The sequence below is a fragment of the Narcine bancroftii genome, chromosome 1 (assembly GCF_036971445.1).
Source record: "Narcine bancroftii isolate sNarBan1 chromosome 1, sNarBan1.hap1, whole genome shotgun sequence".
Taxonomy (NCBI): domain Eukaryota; kingdom Metazoa; phylum Chordata; class Chondrichthyes; order Torpediniformes; family Narcinidae; genus Narcine; species Narcine bancroftii.
In genome coordinates, this window is record NC_091469.1 from 281,556,016 (window position 1) to 281,577,174 (window position 21,159).

Here is a 21,159-nt window from a genome sequence, read left to right on the forward strand (position 1 = left end):
AGTTGGGGAGGGGTGTTTCTTGTCACTTAACCTGTGAGTTGCAGCTTGTCTGCGAACATTGTTCAGAGTAGGTCCTTTGCAGTCGGAATCAGGGGAATATATAATGGGGAATAAGGAAATGGCAGACCAATTAAATTCTTACTTTAGTTCTGTTTTTACAAGAGAGGATACAAATAACCTCCCAAGGATGTTGGGAAACATAGAGACTAATGCAAGGGAGGAACTGAATGAAATCAGTATCTCTAAGGGCATGGTCTTGGGTAAATTGAAGGCAGATAAATTCCAAGGGCCTGATAATCTACATCCTAGGGTACTCAAGGAAGTGGCCATTCAGATAGCAGATGCTTTAAGAATTATTTTCTGGAACTCGATAGACTCAGGATCAGTACCCATGGATTGGAGGGTAGCTAATGTTACCCCACTATTTAAAAATGGGGGTAGAGAAAAAGCGGGGAATTATCGGCCGGTGAGCCTTACATCAGTCGTGGGCAAAATGATGGAATCCATTATTAAGGATGTAATAGCGGAGCATATGACTAGCTGAGAAGGGATCGGACGGAGTCAACATGGATTTACAAAAGGTAAATCGTGCTTGACAGATCTATTGGAATTCTTTGAGATGGTGACAGGTAAAATAGATGGGGGAGAGCCAGTGGATGTGGTGTACCTGGACTTCCAAAAGGCCTTCGATAAGGTCCCGCATAAACGACTGGCTTCCAAAATCAAGGCTCATGGGATTGGGGGCAAAGTATTGATGTGGATTGAGAACTGGCTGGCAGGTAGAAGACAGAGTTGGGATAAATGGCTCGTTTTCTGAGTGGCAGGCGGTGACCAGTGGGGTACCACAGGGATCTGTCCTGGGACCCCAGCTGTTCACAATTTACATTAATGATCTGGATGAGGGGATTGGATGTAATATCTCCAAATTTGCAGATGACACTAAGCTAGGAGGGGTTGTGTGCACGGAAGAGGGGGTCAGGAAGCTCCAGTGTGATTTGGATAAATTGAGGGACTGGGCAGATCCATGGCAAATGCACTACAATGTGGATAAATGTGAGGTTATCCACTTTGGTAATACAAACCGGAGGGCAGATTACTATTTGAATGGCAATAGATTAAAAGATGGGGAAGTGCAGAGAGACCTAGGGGTACTTGTACACCAGTCTCTGAAGGCGAGCATGCAGGTACAGCAGGCGGTTAAAAAGGCAAATGGTATGTTGGCCTTCATATCAAGAGCGTTTGAGTATAGGAACAAGGATACCTTACTGCAGCTGTACAGGGCCTTGGTGAGACCACACCTGAAGTATTGTGTGCAGTTTTGGTCACCTTATCTAAGGAAGGATGTTCTTGCAATGGAGGGAGTGCAGAGGCAATTCACCAGGCTGATACCTGGAATGGCAGGAATGACTTATGAGGAAAGATTGCACAAATTGGGATTGTACTCCCTGGAGTTTAGAAGATTGAGAGGGGATCTCATAGAGACATATAAAATTCTGGCAGGACTGGACAGAATGGATGCAGATGGGATGTTTCCAATGATGGGAAAATCCAGAACCCAGGGCCATGGTTTGAGGATAATAGGCAAACCATTTAGGACCGAGATGAGGAGGAATTTCTTTACCCAGAGGGTGGTGAATCTGTGGAATTCATTGCCACAGAGGGCAGTAGAGGCAGGTTCATTAGATATATTTCTTCAGAATAAGGGTATTAAAGGTTACGGAGAGAAGGCGGGGATGGGGTACTGAACTTTAAGATCAGCCATGATCTCGTTGAATGGCGGAGCAGGCTCGAAGGGTCGAATGACCTACTCCTGCTCCTATCTTCTATGTTTCTATTAGCATAAGTATCACTGAGCCTGTGAGTTGCAGCCTGTCTGTGAACATTAGCATATGTATTAACTCTATCTCTGCCACATGTACAATCCTGACTACCATTCTGTCTGTCTTTGTCCCACCATCTCCTTTGTGCTATCCCTTTAAAACTCCTCTCTTTAATACCTGTAGAGGCCAAAATACAAATCAAATCTACTCCTCTAGAGCCATTCTGTTCCCCTGGTCCATGTTGGGATCCTATATTAACCCATACCCAACTATGACTATACTTTATATCTATGCCCTGTCTACATTCTAAAGGTAAATAATTGTCACCTCTGCTGCCCCTATTCCAGGAGGACTTTATACATCGTTAGTAATTTAGGGATGTCCCAAAAACGGAACCAACAAGATAAACAATACAGTAAATGGTAAAAACATTACAGCACTTTTTCCTGGCATAGTGCAACTTTCAGATCAGAAGGATGAAGGACAGCATGCCAGGTGGAGGGTAGATTATCAATGTCTTTAGTCCGTGGATCAGCAGCTTGTTTAATTCGTTGTATTTGAGTCCACCCCTTTTCTTTCGTTCGCAGTGCAGTGTCTGTAATCAAAAGTACACAATAGGGGCCATCCCAGACAGGTTTTAGTTGATCTTGCCATGCTTTTACATATACCCAATCACCAGGTTTAATAGAATGAATAGGATACTTCAGGGGTGGGCAGTAACAGCTGCATGTCTATTTTCTCCGTGAGCGCAGCCTGTTTGGCAGCTGCATCTGCCTGTCTGTTCCCCTGTGCTTCAGGACTGTCACCACTTTGATGGCTCCGTACATGAACTACAGCTATTTCCTCAGGTAATGTAAGAGAATCTAGAGATTGGACAATTAAGTTTTCATGGATCAACTTTTGTCCTTTTCCAGTTATCATTCCCCGCTCTTTCTAGATCTTCCCAAAGGTGTGCACTACACCAAAAGCATACTCTGAGTCTGTGTAGAAGGTGCCTGGAGAGCTCTACAGAGGGCATACAATTCACAAGATTGTGCTGACCAATGACCGGGAAGGTGACCGGCTTCAATCACCACTCCTTCTTTCCCATCCACTGCACTATTCCCGCTATAGCGAGTGCCATCAATGCAACGAGAAGATCCATCAATAAACCACCTTTCACCCTACTGTAAAGGCTCATAACTTAAATCCTCTCTAATTTTGGTCTGTAAATCTATTACCTCTAAACATACATGCTTTAACTCATTTATGGTATTGTCAGAATTTGGAGAAACCAAGAAAGCTGCTGGATTGTGTTCTTTATTCGTAATCAGGGTCAAATCATCCCTATCCATTAGGATCGCTTCATATTTTAAAATTCTAGAGTCTGTGAGCCACCTTCCAGCATGTTGTAAGAGAATATTGCGGACTGTGTGAGGGGTGTGAACTATCATCGGGGCACCAAACATAATCTTTCGTCCTTCCTCAACTAAAATAGCAGTGGCTGCGATGGCTTGCACACATTCTGGCCAACCACAACAAACAGGGTCTAAAAACTTTTGACAGAAAAGTTTGAGGCTGTCTACAGCCTGCCCTCTCTTGTGTTAGTACTCCGGAAGCTTGGGGTGAGGGGCCGTACACAGCCTTTAGAGCCTCGTAGAAACCCCTGAAGTCGCTAATGTCCGCACTGAGCTGGGTTCGTTTGGCGAGGCTAGTCCACCACTCATTTTGGATCTCCCGGAGTTTGCGCTGAAGATGGTTGCATGCGCGACGGAAGGCTTGTTTCTTCTCTGGACAGGACGGCTTTGTAAGGTGAGCCTGGTGGGCAGCTCGCTTCTTTGCCAGCAGCTCCTGGATTTCCTGGCTGTTTTCGTCAAACCAGTCCTTGTTTTTCCTGGAGGAGAAGCCCAGTACCTCTTCAGTGGATTGCAGTATGGTAGTCTTCAACTGATCCCAGAGGGTTTCAGGGGACGGGTCTGTGAGGCGGGTTGCATCGTCGAGCTTAGCTTTGAGGTTTGCCTGGAAGTTTCCTCTCGCTTCGTCTGACTGCAGGTTTCCAACATTGAACCTCTTTCTGGGGGCTTTACTGTTCCTGGGCTTTGGCTTGAAGTGAAGGTTGAGCTTGCAGCGAACCAGCCGGTGGTCAGTGTGGCATTCCGCGCTGGCATGACCCTGGTGTGGAGCACATCTCGTTTGTCTCTTTCTCGCACCAGGATGTAGTCCAGGAGGTGCCAGTGTTTGGATCGGGGATGCATCCAGGTAGTCTTCAGGCTGTCCCTCTGCTGAAAAAGGGTGTTTGTGATGACAAGCCACTGTTCTGCGCAGAGCTCCAACAGGAGGCGCCCATTGTCGTTGCACTTGCCGACGCCATGCTTGCCCAGGATTCCTGGCCAGGTTTCTGAGTCTTTGCCGACGCGAGCGTTGAAGTCGCTAAGGATGACAACCTTGTCGGCTGTAGGGATGCGTTGGATGAGGTTGCGCAGGTCGGTGTAGAACTTGTCCTTTTCTGCTGGTTCCGCCTGGAGGGTTGGAGCATAGATACTGATGAGGGTGATGCAACGCTTGTTTTGAAGGGGGAGTCGCATGGACATGATTCGGTCCGAGTGGCCTGTCGGAAGGTTTTCGAGTTTGGAGGCAATGAAGTTCTTGACCATGAAGCCTACACCAGATAGGCGTCGTTCATCCGAAGGCTTGCCAGACCAGTAGAGTGTGTAGCCCGCGCCGCGTTCTTGGAGGCTGCCTGCATCTGCCAGGCGGACTTCACTGAGAGCGGCTATGTCGATGTCAAGTCTGAGGAGTTCATGTGCAATGAGGGCAGTCCGAGGTTCAGGTCGGTGGCTGTCAGTCTTGTCTAGCATGGTTCTGATGTTCCAGCATGCTAGCTTGAGTTTGTGAGCATCTTTTGAGGGGGAGGACGTGGAGGGGGAGGACGTGGAGGGGGAGGACGTGGACCTGTCCTCGGGCCTGCGCAAAGGAGCTTTTAGGTGGAGTGCAGTGCGCGCAGTACTGGCCCCACCCTTTACACCCATGGTTCGTGTGCCGTGGCCAAGCAAGCTGGGATGTGGCAGCGAGGTCCTTGGGTCGTAGGTTTTATATCGGAGTGGCCTTCTCCTATGCAGATTTCTTACCCAGGCTGGAGGGGTCTGTCTCCCCTCCTAGGTCGGTCCATACTGCCCGGACCGGGGCCGGGGTCACCGCTGCTCTCTCTGTGCCCGGACTGGGGCCGCCGCCTCCCACTCTCTGCCCGGATCGGGGCCTCCGCCTGCCTTACTAGGCCAGGGCCGCCGTCTCCCCCTTGCTCCTGCCCGGATCGGAGCCGCCGCCACCTACACTTCGCCCGGACCGGGGCCGGGGCCGCCGCTGCTCTCTCTGTGCCCCGGACTGGGGCTGCCGCCTCCCACTCTCTGCCTGGATCGGGGCCTCCGCCTGCCTCACTCGACCGAGGTCGGGGCGGCCGTCTCCCCCTTGCTCCTGCCCGGATCGGGGCCGCCGCAGCCTACCCTTCGCCCAGACCGGGGCCGGGGCCGCTGCTGCTCTCTCTGTGCCCCGGACTGGGGCCACCGCCTCCCACTCTCTGCCCGGATCGGGGCTTCCGCCTGCCTCACTCGACCGAGGCCGGGGCCGCCGTCTCCCCCTTGCTCCTGCCCGGATCGGGGTCGCCGCCGCCTACCCTTCGCCGGGGCCGGGGCCACTCTCTCTGTGCCCCGGACCCCCAAGTCCAAAGCCCGCTGCGCAGCTCAGACGGCAAAGTCCTCCTCAGCGACAAGATCTCCATCCTCAACCGATGGTCAGAACACTTCCAATCTCTTTTCAGTGCCAACCGCTCAGTCCAAGATTCCGCCCTGCTCCAGCTCCCTCAACAGCCCCTAAGGCTAGAGCTGGATGAGGTCCTCACCCAGGATGAGACATATAAGGCAATCGAACAACTGAAAAGTGGCAAAGCAGCAGGCATGGATGGAATCCCCCCAGAGGTCTGGAAGGCTGGCGGCAAAACTCTGCATGCCAAACTGCATGAGTTTTTCAAGCTTTGTTGGGACCAAGGAAAACTGCCTCAGGACCTTCGTGATGCTACCATCATCACCCTGTACAAAAACAAAGGTGAGAAATCAGACTGCTCAAACTACAGGGGAATCACGCTGCTCTCCATTGCAGGCAAAATCGCTAGGATTCTACTAAATAGAATAATACCTAGTGTCGCCGAGAATATTCTCCCAGAATCACAGTGCGGCTTTCGCGCAAACAGAGGAACTACTGACATGGTCTTTGCCCTCAGACAGCTCCAAGAAAAGTGCAGAGAACAAAACAAAGGACTCTACATCTCCTTTGTTGACCTCACCAAAGCCTTCGACACCGTGAGCAGGAAAGGGCTTTGGCAAATACTAGAGCGCATCGGATGTCCCCCAAAGTTCCTCAACGTGATTATCCAACAAAAACCAACAAGGTCGGGTCAGATACAGCAATGTGCTCTCTGAACCCTTCTCCATTAACAATGGCGTGAAGCAAGGCTGTGTTCTTGCACCAACCCTCTTTTCAATCTTCTTCAGCATGATGCTGAACCAAGCCATGAAAGACCCCAACAATGAAGACGCTGTTTACATCCGGTACCGCACGGATGGCAGTCTCTTCAATCTGATGCGCCTGCAAGCTCACACCAAGACACAAGAGAAACTTGTCCGTGAACTACTCTTTGCAGACGACGCCGCTTTAGTTGCCCATTCAGAGCCAGCTCTTCAGCGCTTGACGTCCTGCTTTGCGGAAACTGCCAAAGTGTTTGGCCTGGAAGTCAGCCTGAAGAAAACTGAGGTCCTCCATCAGCCAGCTCCCCACCATGACTACCAGCCCCCCCACATCTCCATCGGGCACACAAAACTCAAAACGGTCAACCAGTTTATCTATCTCGGCTGCACCATTTCATCAGATGCAAGGATCGACAATGAGATAGACAACAGACTCGCCAAGGCAAATAGCGCCTTTGGAAGACTGCACAAAAGAGTCTGGAAAAACAACCAACTGAAAAACCTCACAAAGATAAGCGTATACAGAGCCGTTGTCATACCCACACTCGTGTTCGGCTCCGAATCATGGGTCCTCTACCGGCATCACCTACGGCTCCTAGAACGCTTCCACCAGCGTTGTCTCCGCTCCATCCTCAACATCCATTGGAGCGCTTTCATCCCTAACGTCGAAGTACTCGAGATGGCAGAGGTTGACAGCATCGAGTCCACGCTGCTGAAGATCCAGCTGCGCTGGGTGGGTCACGTCTCCAGAATGGAGGACCATCGCCTTCCCAAGATCGTGTTATATGGCGAGCTCTCCACTGGCCACCGTGACAGAGGTGCACCAAAGAAAAGGTACAAGGACTGCCTAAAGAAATCTCTTGGTGCCTGCCACATTGACCACCGCCAGTGGGCTGATATCGCCTCAAACCGTGCATCTTGGCGCCTCACAGTTTGGCGGGCAGCAACCTCCTTTGAAGAAGAGTGCAGAGCCCACCTCACTGACAAAAGGCAAAGGAGGAAAAACCCAACACCCAACCCCAACCAACCAATTTTCCCCTGCAGCCGCTGCAACCGTGTCTGCCTGTCCCGCATCGGACTTGTCAGCCACAAACGAGCCTGCAGCTGACGTGGACTTTTACCCCCTCCATAAATCTTCGTCCGTGAAGCCAAGCCAAAGAACTCCGGTGGCTACACCTCCTTTCGCATTGGTATATAGGTCAAATGGCTTATTTAGGTTGGGTAAAGCCAACACTGGGGCACTAATAAGGTGCTGTTTCACCAAGTTAAAATCTTTAATCTCTTCTTCTGTCCAGACAACAGCTTCGCCCCCTAGAACCTTGAGTTTATCATAGAGAAATCTGACCAGGCTAGAATAATTTTCAATCCAGATTCTACAGTATCCCACTAAACCAAGGAATTTCCTAAGTTCTTGGTCATTCTTGGGAGGGGGGATCTGTAGAATACCACGTATCCTCTCTGGACTTATTTTCCTAGTTCCCTGACTTACCAGATGACCGAAGTATTTAACTTCTGATTGAACAAATTGTAATTTGGATTCGCTCACCCTGAGACCCTTATTCTCCAGAAAATTCAAAAGTTCAACAGTATACTGTTTAACTAATTCGTAAGTTTTTCTCGTAATTAACAAATCATCAACGTATTGTATCAACTAACAATTCTCTCTCTGAGGAACCTCATCTAGTATTTGTTCTGGCCGAATAAATTTGGCGATTCTGTAAAGCCCTGGGGAAGGACCGTCCACCTGTATTGATTCTTGCGTCCAGTAAAAGGATTTTCCCATTCAAAGGCAAACATGTCTCTGCTCTCTGTTGCTAACGGACAGGCCCAGAAAGCATCTTTGAGGTCAATCACACTAAACCATTTACTATGGGGATCGATTTTACCCATTATTGTATAGGGATTAGGTACAACCGGGTGACGGGTGAGAATAATTTTGTTCAGCTCCCTCAAGTCCTGCACTAATTGATAGGTACCGTCTGGTTTTTGGACAGGTAAAATTGGGGTATTAAAAGGTGACATACAAGGTTTGATTATTATATCTTTTACCAACTGGTCAATTACTGGCTGCAGCCCCTTTCGGCCGGCCATCGGAATTGGATACTGCTTTCGTCTAATTACTTGTTCAGAATCTTTTAAAGTGACTTGCAGGGGAGGAATATCTAACACTCCTCTATTGCCTCTTTCTGCCCATACTCCAGGATTTATTAGTTCTCGATCTTCCTCGGTTAATACATACAATTGAACCCCGATACCTGATTCCAGTGGCCTGGTGCCGATAGCCAATTGGTCCTGTAAATCTCGTCCTAACAAACAAACTCCAGCTTGGGGAACTAGTAAAATATCCTCTGTTATTATCTTTTCTCCCATTTGTATTCTTACATCTCTTAATACAGGGACTGTAAAGTCTCTTCCTCCTACTCCCGAAATCATCACTGTCCCCTCTATCTTAACACCCTCGGGTGGTTGTAAAATACTAGACCAGGCTGCCCCAGAATCTACTAAAAAGGTCATCTTGTCACTGTGGGGTCCTATGCTTAAATTTACCAATGGTTCTCCGTGCAGCCCCACGGTGTGTATTGACTGAGAACCGTGACCCCCCCCCCCCCTAATCATAATCTGCTTCCATCTGTCGGACTCTGGCTGTACCCTACCCTTAATTTAGTCTGTGTCATCTGAGTCCAGCGTCTTTGTTAAATGAAGTGATAGGAGAATCAGTTTATTACACAGCATAAGAATAAAGCTTTGGTTCAGTCATTAGTTCATAGGTCACCTGCACAGTGAGCTATTCCCCAAGACTGACCTCTACTGTCCAGTCTCTACAGTTTACATTGCTCAACCTTATACAGAACAAAAGTTGGCTTCCTTTGCTAGATTTCTTGCATGAGATTTATCACAAGTAATTTCTAGAATATCCTGTTGTTTTGATCAGAAATCAATTCATATCCCAGATATTTCTAATTATTTCTTTGTTCTCATCTGGCCATATTCTTCTGTTCTTCTAAACACCTCCTTCTGTCTTAGCTTCTTACTGATTCCATTGTCTTTGTTTCTGACAGTCTCTGTCAGGATTCTTTTTGTTTGTGCTAATCAACACCTCCTTTTGCCTTAACATAATAATTCTAAACCTACTGTAATCAGCCAACTTTGCTACATACTGTGGCTGCCCCTTACTTACATTACTCCTTCCCTTCACCATGAGGTAAATATTAAATTGTTACATAGTACTGAATTCATGTATACAAACTGAATAGTACATAAGACATATTTTCTATGATTAATTAACCCATATATTCTAACACATCAGTGCGTAATGTCGCGTCTCCCTGGCTTGCATTGGGCATTCTCTCTTAAAATTACGCACCTCCGGACTAGTCAGGGGCACATTTACAAAACCGAGACCCCCTCCCATGGGAACTTCCCGTAAAGGTCTCATCCAGTTAATTTCTGGCTTATTATGTCTAGGTTCCTGCTCTCTGGGAAATGAATCAAAGGGTTCTGCCCTTTCTTCCCGGAGGGTCTCACACTGCTCTGAATTAAAGTCGCCTCTCTCTCTTGTCAATAGAGGTAATGGAGTACTTTGTGGAGGGTCATCATACCACTCCTACTTTCTTCTCCTTTCTTTATCTGTGGGGGAGGAGGGGAAGGGTCAGAAGGGTAGAGCATAGAGGGGGGGGGGGGGGGGGTAGATAGGAGCCGGCATAGGAGGAGCATAAGGTGGAGGAAGGGAATGTAACACATCCCATTCTTGTGTTTCAGGGACAAAAGGTTCCTTATCTTTCTTGTCCATGCATTCCTTTTCATTCAAAACCAGTTGATCAAACGATCCCCTGAGCCTGCAGGCTGCATATTCCCTGCTCTCAAGATTATCTCTTTGGTTTTGATAGAGCCAGATGTTCAATGCTTGACACATCCAGTCATCCTCGGATCCGAGCTTTGGCCAATATACAGAGCTCCCCTTAATATACAGAGCTCCCCTTAATTGGGCTTTTAACCCATTCCAAACAACAATACCTGACCATGGCCAGTTTGACCCTTCCACGGGTTCTCCCCGCACCCATGCATCATTACGATACAGTAAGATGATGAGCCATGCATCATTATGATACAGTAAGTTGATGAGTCATGCATCATTATGATACAGTAAAATGATGAGCCATGCATCATGATACAGTAAGATGATGAGCCATGCATCATTATGATACAGTAAGTTGATGAGCCATGCATCATTATGATACAGTAAGTTGATGAGCCATGCATCATTGATACAGTAAGATGATGAGCCATGCATCATTATGATACACTAAGTTGAGCCATGCATCATCATGATACAGTAAGATGATGAGCCATGCATCATTATGATACAGTAGATTGATGAGTCATGCATCATTATGATACAGTAACTTGATGAGCCATGCATCATCATGATACAGTAACTTGATGAGCCATGCATCATTATGATACAGTAAGTTGATGAGCCATGCATCATTGATACAGTAAGATGATGAGCCATGCATCATTATGATACACTAAGTTGAGCCATGCATCATTATGATACAGTAACATGATGAGCCATGCATCATTATGATACAGTAAGATGATGAGCCATGCATCATTATGATACAGTAAGTTGATAGTATATTGCAAGATCCAGCATTGGATTGTGTATGTTAATTGATGCTTTATCGATGGAATGCTCCATCACACATGCTGTACAAAAATAATGGAAGTGGCAAAGCTAGCTATCTACTGTTTTATTAAAAATTAATTACCGTAAATGTTTTTAGATCTAGCGTAACAGAAACTTTACAGGATCATCTATATTAAGTTGAATATTCTGCAGCAAGTAACTGACTTCCTGCCATCTACAAGGCACATCAAGAATGTGATTGTTAGAAATTAAAGTACCTTTAAAGAAATTGCTCGAGACAAAAATTGAGAACAAAGAACATTTATTACTACAACAATGCAAAGTTGGGTGCTTCCCCTTACCCTGGGAATACACACACATACTGGGGCTCACCCAACTTTTATACAGTCAATTTCAGTATCAGAGTGCCCTCCCCCTTACATTCTTCTGCCCCCTGGATGGGTTTGGCATAGGTAATCCTTCCTGCCTACTTGCAGTTTCAGTACACTTGGAGGACCAGGGGGTATCCTGTGGGTGTCCTTATTCACACCTTCCTGATTCTCGGGGCTACAATCTCTTGGTATGCGGAGTTGACTCATTCTATCTAGGGTTGGCTAATTTCATATGTATAAATCTGTGTATGGTTAGCTAATTAGATATGTAGGACTTGGTACTTCTGTCCAGGGCTAGGAGACCTTTATCTGATCCAGACTACCTCAACTTCCTACATTCTATTGTAACTTACCATTCCTTTTCTTAGTCTTATGGTCTTGTCACAAAGACTAGAAGATTCTTATGTTAATCGTGCTGACTCTTCTTTCCTGCATCCTAATCCCCAAGCTCATCCTGTTTGTACTGGTTACAGCCATTAACTGATGAATTTTAGTTTCTTCCATGTTCATAATTTTAGATCAATTTTCCCATCTCTCACATGATGGAACAATTTCAACTTGTTTGGATGTATTAAATTGTTACAAAAGTTCAGAAGTTTCTCATCATCCTGGAGAAAGCAGCCTGCTCAGTATCCACACTCCTGAACCATGTGTCCTGATTGCTGTCTGTGCCATCTATGAATTGCGCTGTAGCAATCCTGCCAAGTGACAACAGCCCTCTTCAAACCATGAGCTTTGCTACCTAGGATTGTGGTCAGCCCATATTTAAATGGTTGTGTGTGTATGATCCACACATAATATGTATTCCATTATCTGTCACATCATTTATTGTGTGTTTGAACATAATTCAACTAAATAGTATAGCTGATTTGTTCAGTCCATCACTGCCCTACACACTATGAAAGATGTGGAGTTATTAATTCAGTGCTGGCTGTTCAAGCTGTATCAGATGTTCCAAGGACATTGGATAAGAACATTTCCCACAGGAATGTTAATTGCATTATTACCTTGTAAACAGGAAGGTGGGGTAAAAAGAGCTTAGTGGATAGGAATAATAAATCATGTGTTTCAAGGATTAGGTCTGCTTGGGAGAACAAAGACATTTGTTCAGGTCTAAGTACAGGATGTTGAGAATATTATACTGACCACTAGCAATATTCATGTTAGTTTGGTATTAAGGTCTTTGTTTATATGGTCTCCCGGGCAAAGTGGAGATAGCGGACAAGAGTGGAAACAATGAAGGATACCTGACAGCTGGGCAGGGTCTAAATGACAAACTGCTACAAAACCAAATCTGGTGCAGTAGGAGACAGCACAGCTTCACTCCCAGATTAACCCAATGACTTTTTTGCCTGATAGCACCAGAACAAGGAAAAGCCACTGCATCCCCATGTCCCCTGATCATCCTCTGTCAGTATCTGAGGATGATGTGTGGGCTGCCTTCAGGAGAGTGAATCCAAGGAAAGCATCTGGTCTGGATGGAATACCCGGCCAAGTAAAGAAAACCTGTGCTGACAAACTGGCCTTTGTTTTCATGGATATCTTCAACATCCCACTCCCAACAGGCACGTGATACCTCTGTTTCAAACAGGCCTCAATCATACCTGTGCCCAAGAAGAGTGTTGTAACCTGCCTAAATGACTACTGACCAGTGCAACTCACACAAACTGTGATGGTGTTTCGAGAGGTTGAAGCATATCTGTTCCTGTCTGAATGGCAACATGGATATGTTCCAATTTGCCTACCGCAGAAACAGGTCTATGGCAGATGCCAGCTCCCTGGCTCTACACAAATCCCTGGAACACCTGGACAGCAAGGATGCATACATCCGGATGCTCTTTATTGACTACAGTTCAGCTTTTAACAGCATCTTTCCCTCAAAACTAATCAACAAACTTCAAGACCTGGGCTTCAATTCTCCACTGTGCAATTAGATCCTGGATTTCCTCAGACACAGATCACAATCAGTGAGAATTGGTAAGAACATCTCCACAATCTCAGTTGGTTCCTGAACACCACAGGCCTGTGTTCTTAGCCCCCTGCTCTATTTGCTTTATACCTATGACTGTGTTAATAACACTACAAATTTGCTGATAATACCATCGAATTGGGTTGGATAAAAAGGGGAAATGAGTCAGCATACAGGAGGGAGATTGAAAACTTGGCTGAAAGGTGTTCAAACAACTTACCTTGCACTCAATGTCACTAAAACCAAGGAGCTGATTGTGGACTTTAGGAGAGGAAAACTAGGAGGTGTATCATCTAGTGGTCATCAGAGGTGGAGAGAGTGAGCAAATTTAAATCCCTGGGAGTCATTATCTCAGAGGACCTTTCCTTGACCCAACACACTGTCATCATTTTCTCAGGAATTTGTGAATGTTTGGTATGACTTTGTTAGAAATAGAAGTACCTTTAAAGAAATTGCTCGAGACAAAAATTGAGAACAAAGAACATTTATTACAACAACAATGCAAAGTTGGGTGCTTCCCCTTACCCTGGGAATACACACATACACTGGGGCTCACCCAACTTTTATACAGTTGATTTCAGTATAGGAATACCCTCCCCCTTACATTCTTCTGCCTCCTGCTGGAGAGGTTTGGCATTAGGCATTCCTTCCTCCCTACGTGCAGTTTCAGTATATTTGGAGGACCAGGGGGTATCCTGTCGGTGTCCCTTCATGTTATTGTCCTTATTCACACCTTCCTGATTCTCGGGGCTACAGTCTCTTGGTATGCAGAGTTGGCTCATCCTGTCTAGGGTTGGCTAATTTAATATGTATAAATCTGTGTAAGGTTAGCTAATTAGTTATGTAGGACTTGGTACTTCTGTCCAGGGCTAGGAGACCCTTATCTGATCCAGACTACCTCAACTTCCTACATTCTATTGTTCCTTACCACTCCTTATCTTAGTCTTATGGTGGCTCTTGTCACAAAGAAGATTTTATGTTAATTGTGCTGATTCTGCTTTCCTGCATCCTAATCCCCAAGCTCATCCTGTTTGTACTGGTTACAGCCATTAACTGATGTATGAATTTTAGTTTCCTTCATGTTCATAATTTTAGATCAGTTTTCCCATCTCTCACATCAAAAAGTTTTACAAACTTCTACAGTTGTCGAGTAGAAAGAGTACTTACCAGCTGCATCATGGTCTAGTAATGGAGGCACCAGTACACCTGAGTGGAAAGGCCTGCAACAGCTAGAGGACAGCCTAGCACATCACAGGAAAAATACTCCCCACCATTGAGAAAATCTACAGGGAATGCTGCTGTTGGAGAGCAGCAGCAATCATAAAGAATCCACACCACCCAGGATGCTCTGTTCTCACTGCTGCCATCAGGAAAAAGCTATTGGTGCCACAAGATTTGCACCACCAGGATCAGGAACAGTGGCTAACCTTCCACCACCAGACTCCAAAACAAAGTCAAGGACTCCTACTTTGCATGTTATTTATTATTGAATATTTCTTTACTGTATTGCAGATTGATTGCACTTTCCTTTGTTTACATTTCTCCCTTTTGTATTTGTACGTCTTGAGTTCATTTTTTTTTTGCACTACCGATAATTCTGCCTGGCCCGCAGGAAAAAGAATCTCAGAGTTGTATGTGATGCCATGTATGTACTCTGACAATAAATTTGAACTTTAGAAATCTGTAATGAAAAGTGGATATGCTGACAATCAATGGTGTTGCATACAGAGAGACATTTAAGCCGAAGCAGCCCCTTCAGCTCTCCATGTTTGTGCTGCTGACCATGTTGCCCAGCTAAACAAATCCATTTTGCTTAAATGTAGTCCTTGACTGTTCAATGTATCTGTCTAAACGCCTCTGAAGCATTGCTTTTGTATATGCTTCCACCTCATCCCTGGGAGCACGTTCCAAGGAATTTACTCTCTGCAGCAATTTTCTTTTAAATGTTCCCCCTCTCACTTTAAGACATGCACTTTCACCCTGGCAATAACACGATCTCTCCTTATCCATGTTTCTGATAATTTTTTTAGTTTACTACAGATTCTAACTTGTATGATCTGTGACAGAGTATATAGTTGTGTTTTTGGGAGATAAATTGGGAAAGGGTTGTCAGAGTAGGTTACATACAAACACTTTAAAACAGATCTTATTTGAAATACTGGAGCTCTGCTAATGCTAGACATATCTGGGCCTCTGATGTTTTGCAAGGACTTTGAAGAGTGCTCAAGAGACTTCTAATGGATTGTTGTTTATAAAAGGCAACCGATGAAAGATTTCGCTGGAACTGCTGCTGTCTGGAAGAGAGGTTGCTGTTGTAAGAGGGTCATGTGGTTTTGCAAGATCAAACAGGTTTTCTCTCAGAGAGAGAGAGAGATCACTTGTACAGTGTTATAGCCAGCAGACAACAGCTGGAACTGGAACAGGACAAGCTGACAAGCCCGTTTGGAAGACGGCCTGGTCAAAGCCCTTGTAGATCATGCAAGAGGAGAGGACTGGCTGTCTAATGTTTCACTTGGAATAAGAGAAACAAAAAGGAATTCTGTGATGACCTGAAAGAAAGAGGTTATCATCTGGAGAACCCTGACGGGACAAGTTTCTTCGGCAAGACACTGAAGTGGCTGAAGGAAGTAAAAGGAACAACAAATCTCATTCTGAAAACTGACAAAAACCTTCCTGAGCAGTAACTGTGGTGCACTGTTAGCCAGAATCAGACACACACAAAGGTAAAGACTGTACAACAGGCTTTAATCCACAAAGACTTCCACAGAGCCAGGCTGGCTGTGGCTGCAGCAACTCTGAGTGAGGCCTTGGGAGGCCGGTGCAGGCTTATATCCATTCAGGCCAACTGATTGGCAGCCGGCCAGGTGTTGTCCTGTCCCCTTACACTCCTGCAGGTACAGAGGTTTCCCCCTGCAGTAGGCCGGTGGTGTACCACCACATTCACCCCCTCTTTAAAATTGTCCCAGGGGGGCAGTAACAAGGAATCGCACCCATTATGTACATACAATATTTACAGGTTGAGACGACTCGGCGGCCGCTGGGGTCTCTGTGACCGTCGTAGGACTGGCTCCTGGCCAGAGGGGAAGTGGGGGGGCTGGTGGTAGGGGTGTGTGTGGCTGGTGTGGTGCTGTGCAGTGGGGTGGCCAGGGGGGCCGGGGTCGACGTATGCCGGTCGTATTGGATGGGTGGGGGGGGTGCGGGTTTGTCTCCTAAGGCTGAAGCGGGCCCCTGGTGGTCAAGGAGGCCCTGTGTGGTGTGGTGGGTGCTCCTGCTGGTGCCAGGTCGTCCCTGGTTGAGACGGTGTCCTCCCTGCCATTGTTGAACCTAACGTAGGCGTAGTTCGGGTTTGCATGGAGGAAAACATGCTCTACCAAGGCTTCGGCCTTGTGTGTCCATACATGCTTACGCAGAAGCACCGGTCCTGGGGACGTGAGCCATGCTGGGAGTGACATTTCAGTCGCCGACCTCCTGGGGAATGAGACAGGCGTTCTTGAGGGGTCTTGTTGGTAGCCGTGCACAGCAGTGACTGAATGGCATGGAGTGTCTCAGGCAGGGTGTCGTGCCAGTACTCAACGGCCCATCTTTTTGACCTGAGCCAGGAGGATTGCCTTCCAAACCACCCCATTCTCGTGTTCCACTTGCCCGTTGCCTCTCAGGTTATGGCTTGTTGTGCGACTGGTTGCGATACCCCTCGCCGTTAGGTACTAGCGCAGCTCGTCGCTCATGAAACTACACCCCCCCCCCCCCCCCCCCCGGTCGCTGTGGATGAAGGTGGGGTAGCCAAACATGGTAAAAATCTGCCCCAAGGCCCTGATGACAGTGGCCGTGGAGGTGTCTGGACAAGGGATGGCGAAAGGGAAGCATGAGTACTCGTCCACTACCATGAGGAAGTAAACGTTTCGGTTTGTGGAAGGCAGGGGCCCTTTGAAGTCCTTGCCAAGACGCTAGAAAGGCCAAGTAGCCTTTACAACGTGGGCCTGGGGGGGGGGGGGGGCGGAAGAAGCGGGGTTTACACTCTGCACAGACCCTACAGGCCTCGGTCATGACCCTGACATCACTGATGGTATATGGTAGATTTCGGGACTTAACGAAATGGTACAACTGGGTGACGCCCGGATGGCAGAGGGACTCATGCAATGCCTGCAACCTGTCGTTATGCATAGACGCGCAGGTGCGAGAGACGGCATCAGGGGAGTCGTTAAACTTCCTGGGGGGGTACTGGATGTTGTAGCTGTAGGTTGCCAGCTCAACTCCAGCGCAGGATCTTGTCATTCTTGATCTTGCTCTTGTGGGTAGTGTTAAACATGAATGCCACGGCCCACTGGTCTGTGAGGAGCGTGAATCTCCTGCCGGCCAGGTAGTGGCATCAGTGGCGGACCGCTTCCACAATCGCCTGGCCCTCCTTTTCAATGGCGGAGTGCCCTAGCTCAGAGCCGTGGACGGTCCTGGAGAAGAAGGTGATAGGGCACCCTGCTTGGTTGAGGGTAGCAGCGAGGGCCACCTCGGAGGCATCGCTCTCCACCTGGAAGGGGGAGTCCTCATCCACAGCCTACATCGTGGCATGCGTGATGTCTTGCCTGATGCGGGTGAAGGCTGTCTGCACCTCAGGTGGGAGGGGAAAAGTTGTGGCTTGGGCCAGTAAGTGGACCTTGTCCGAGAAGCGAGGGACCCACTGCGAGTAATAAGAGAACAAGCCCAGGAACCTGCAGAGGGCCTTTAGCGTGGGGGGAGGGGTAACTCCATTAAGGGGCGCATCCTTTCTGGATCTGGGCCGACGACTCAGTGGGCCACAATGTACCCCAGTATGGCGAGGCGGGTGGTGCTGAACACACACTTCTCCTTGTTGTAAGTGAGGTTCAGCTCTGCGGCCATCTGGAGGAATTTTTCCAGGTTAGCATCATGGTCCTGCTGGTCATGGCCGCAGATGGTGACATTATCCAGATATGGGAAAGTCGCCTTCAGCTTGTGCCAGTCTACCATGCAGTCTCCATCTCCCGCTGGGAGATGGAGACCCCATTCGTGACACCAAAAAGAACCCGGCGGAACTGGTACAGGCACCCATCCGCCTCAAAGGCAGTGTAGGGCTTGTCCTTCGGGTGGATAGGGATTTGATGATACGTCGACTTCAGGTCAATCGTGGAGAAAACCCGGTACCGGGCTATCTCATTGACCATATCAGTGATCCTCGGCAAGGGGTAGGCATCCAGCTGGGTGTACCGATTAATGGTCTAGCTGTAATTCACGACCATCCTCAGCTTACTTTCCCCTTTGACCACCAGGACTTGGGCTCTCCAAGGGCTGTTACTGGGCTCTATAACACCTTCCGTCAGGAGTTGCCGCACCTCTGCCTTGATGAAGTCCCTGTTTGCAGTACAATAGCGCCTACTTCTGGTGGCGATTGGCTTGCAGCCTAGTACAAGGTGTGGAAAGAGCGCCAGTGTGGTGATGCGCAGTGTGGAGAGGCCGTAGGTTGGCTAGGGCTGGTAGGTTGGCATGCTGTGCGATGTGAGTGGAGGTTGGGGCCCCCCCGAAGGCAAGGGTGACACTCTTCAGGTGGCACTGGAAATCCAGGCCCAGGAGGAGTGGCGCGCAGAGTTTGAGCATGACCAGGAGCCTGAATCCTGTGTAACTCTCCTTTCTCACTGTTATTTTGACCGAACAGTGCCCGAGGGAACCAACGGTCTTATTCTTGGCGGCGAGAGCGATTGAGCAGGTGGTGGGGTGGACTTTTAATCTCAGTGAGTGGGCCACGCTCGGGTGAATGAAGCTCTTGGTGCTGCCACTGTCCAACAGGCACTTTGTTACCTACCCATTGACTCGCACGTCCACCATCGAGTGCCTGAGATCGTGGAGGATGTCCCTGATTAGCGTGGTGGCAGCCAGGACCGTCTCAGAGTTGGAGTCGTCGATATCCAGAGGGATGGGGAGGGTCGATAAGGCGGCCTTGTCATCGCCTGTGTTGACCACATTGCCGTCGGTTGCTGGGTGTGGCGTGCGGCAGCTGATGGCACCCGGAGTTGTGGGGAGCATCGGTAGGGCAGCCTGGTCATCGCTAGTGTTGACCACGTTGTTCTCAACATCGTTGGGGGCCCTCCGTTTCGGGCGGTGCCTGGCCCAAGATGGCGGTGGCACGTGGGAGGCCGCTGCGTGGCTGGACTCCTTCCCCAGCCGTGTCCGCTGCGCCGGGGGAAGTGACGTCATCACGGCCGGTGGCAGTGATGTCTTTACGTCAGCTGGAAGTGACATCGTGCAATGAGCCAGAAGTGACGTCGCTGTAGTTCTCAGCGGTGAGGGCGGGGGCTGATGCAGATGCTTGGGGCACACGCTGTGACAGTCGCTGGCGGGGCCGGATGTTGAAATGGTCGAAGTCAGGGAAGGGGGAAGTCGTCGCGGGGACAATGGTGCCGCCCGGCACATGCACGTGGGGGGGGGGGGGGGTCCGCTCGGGAGGTGGGGAGGTCATAGAGGGCCGCTGAGCTGCTGGCAGGTTTAGAGAGGAACACTTTTGCAAAATGGCCTTTCTTGCCGCATCGGGAACAATACTGGTTCCTAGCTGGGCAGTTTTGGCGCGATCGTCGATCTGACCTACACCAGGACCCACAGCACTTACAGGGGCGGCGGGCGCCTGCCGCTGTGACGTTCTCCTCCCCAGCTTGGCCTTGGGCTGCAGCTGCAGTGTGAGAGGGCTATGAGGGAGCCTTTGGGAACCTGGAATCGAAGGCTTCAACGTGCAGGGCTGCTGCTTCCAGGGTTTGGACCACTTTTACAGTCCTGGTTAGGGCATAGATGTTGTCTTCCAGGAGCTTCTGCCGGATGGCCCTCAGGCATAGCCCTCTGACAAAGGCGTCCCAGATCAGCCTCTCGACCTCCTCTACACCTACCCCGGGTTCCGCCAGACACGGTCGGGCTAACTCTCGCACGTGTCGCAAGTAAGACTCAGCCATCTCCCCGCGTTGCTGGGCTCGGGTGTTGAGGAGGTACCTTGCACAGACCACATTCATGGGGGGGCTTGTACAAGTTCTCGAGAGTATCCATTGCGCTCTTGTACGTGGAGCAGCCTTTGGTTACCTGGAAGGCGCGGGGACCCAGCTTTGACCGGAGTAGGACCAACCTGATCGGAATCCAGGATGTCGCCCTCATGTGCCTCGATGATTGCCTCACCGTGTGCTGCCAGATCTCGAAGTGTGTTTGGGCTTCCGGGTAGCGTGGGTCGACCTCGAGGCTCCCTGCGCACAGGAGTTTTTCCATAGCCGCTGTGGCAAAATTTTGTCGATTAAATTGTGGTGCGCTGTTAGCCAGAATCAGATACACACAAGGCAAAGACTGTTCAACAGGCAATAAGAATTGCCTGCAACCAGTGAACTTGGAGGAATGAGAAGTGAGATTGGACTGTGAACCAAAGAACTTTTCTGAACTTACACACTCGTGTGCTTAGAATTAGAAGGGGGCTAAGTAAGTTAATAGAGATAAGTTAAAGTTTGATTCTATTTTCATGTTTAAAGATAATTAAAAGCAACTTTTGTTTAAGTAACCGTTTGTCTTGGTGAATATCTATTGCTGCTGGGTTTTGGGGTCCTCTGGGTTCGTAACAGAGCATTTTGGCTGAATCTCCAGCTCTGGACCTGGAAGTGCTGATCTATCCACAACAGTTGTCAGATCCATTTCCCGGGGTGGCTGGCAGAGGGGCGACGGTTGGGACGGATCCTCAGTACTGAGAAGACGCAACCCCCCGCCGCTCAGTGTTTGTGCTGGTAAATATAGGTTTTGAATTTTTTTTTCCAAAGTTAAACGCTCCAATTTGTGCCGGGAGCCCCTCTATCCGGTCATGTTTCTGATCCAGCGGCGCCTAGAT

At 48.5% G+C, this 21,159-nt stretch overlaps 1 protein-coding gene across 8 annotated transcripts in view; it reads left to right on the top strand.

The window, feature by feature from the left end:
• The first annotated feature begins 10,034 nt into the window (after window positions 1-10,034).
• The window catches only part of pgghg (protein-glucosylgalactosylhydroxylysine glucosidase), a 52,605-nt gene continuing 41,480 nt past the window's right edge, over window positions 10,035-21,159 (top strand). For 3 of the 8 annotated variants that reach the window (XM_069901868.1, XM_069901877.1, XM_069901887.1), the window contains exon 1: window positions 10,037-10,941. In XM_069901868.1, the coding sequence (XP_069757969.1) occupies window positions 10,934-10,941 (8 nt within the window). In that variant the 5' untranslated portion in view covers window positions 10,037-10,933. Of the gene's footprint in view, window positions 10,942-20,954; window positions 21,059-21,159 lie in introns of those variants that run through there. The other 5 variants (XM_069901829.1, XM_069901814.1, XM_069901859.1 and 2 more) reach the window with 3 other exon arrangements.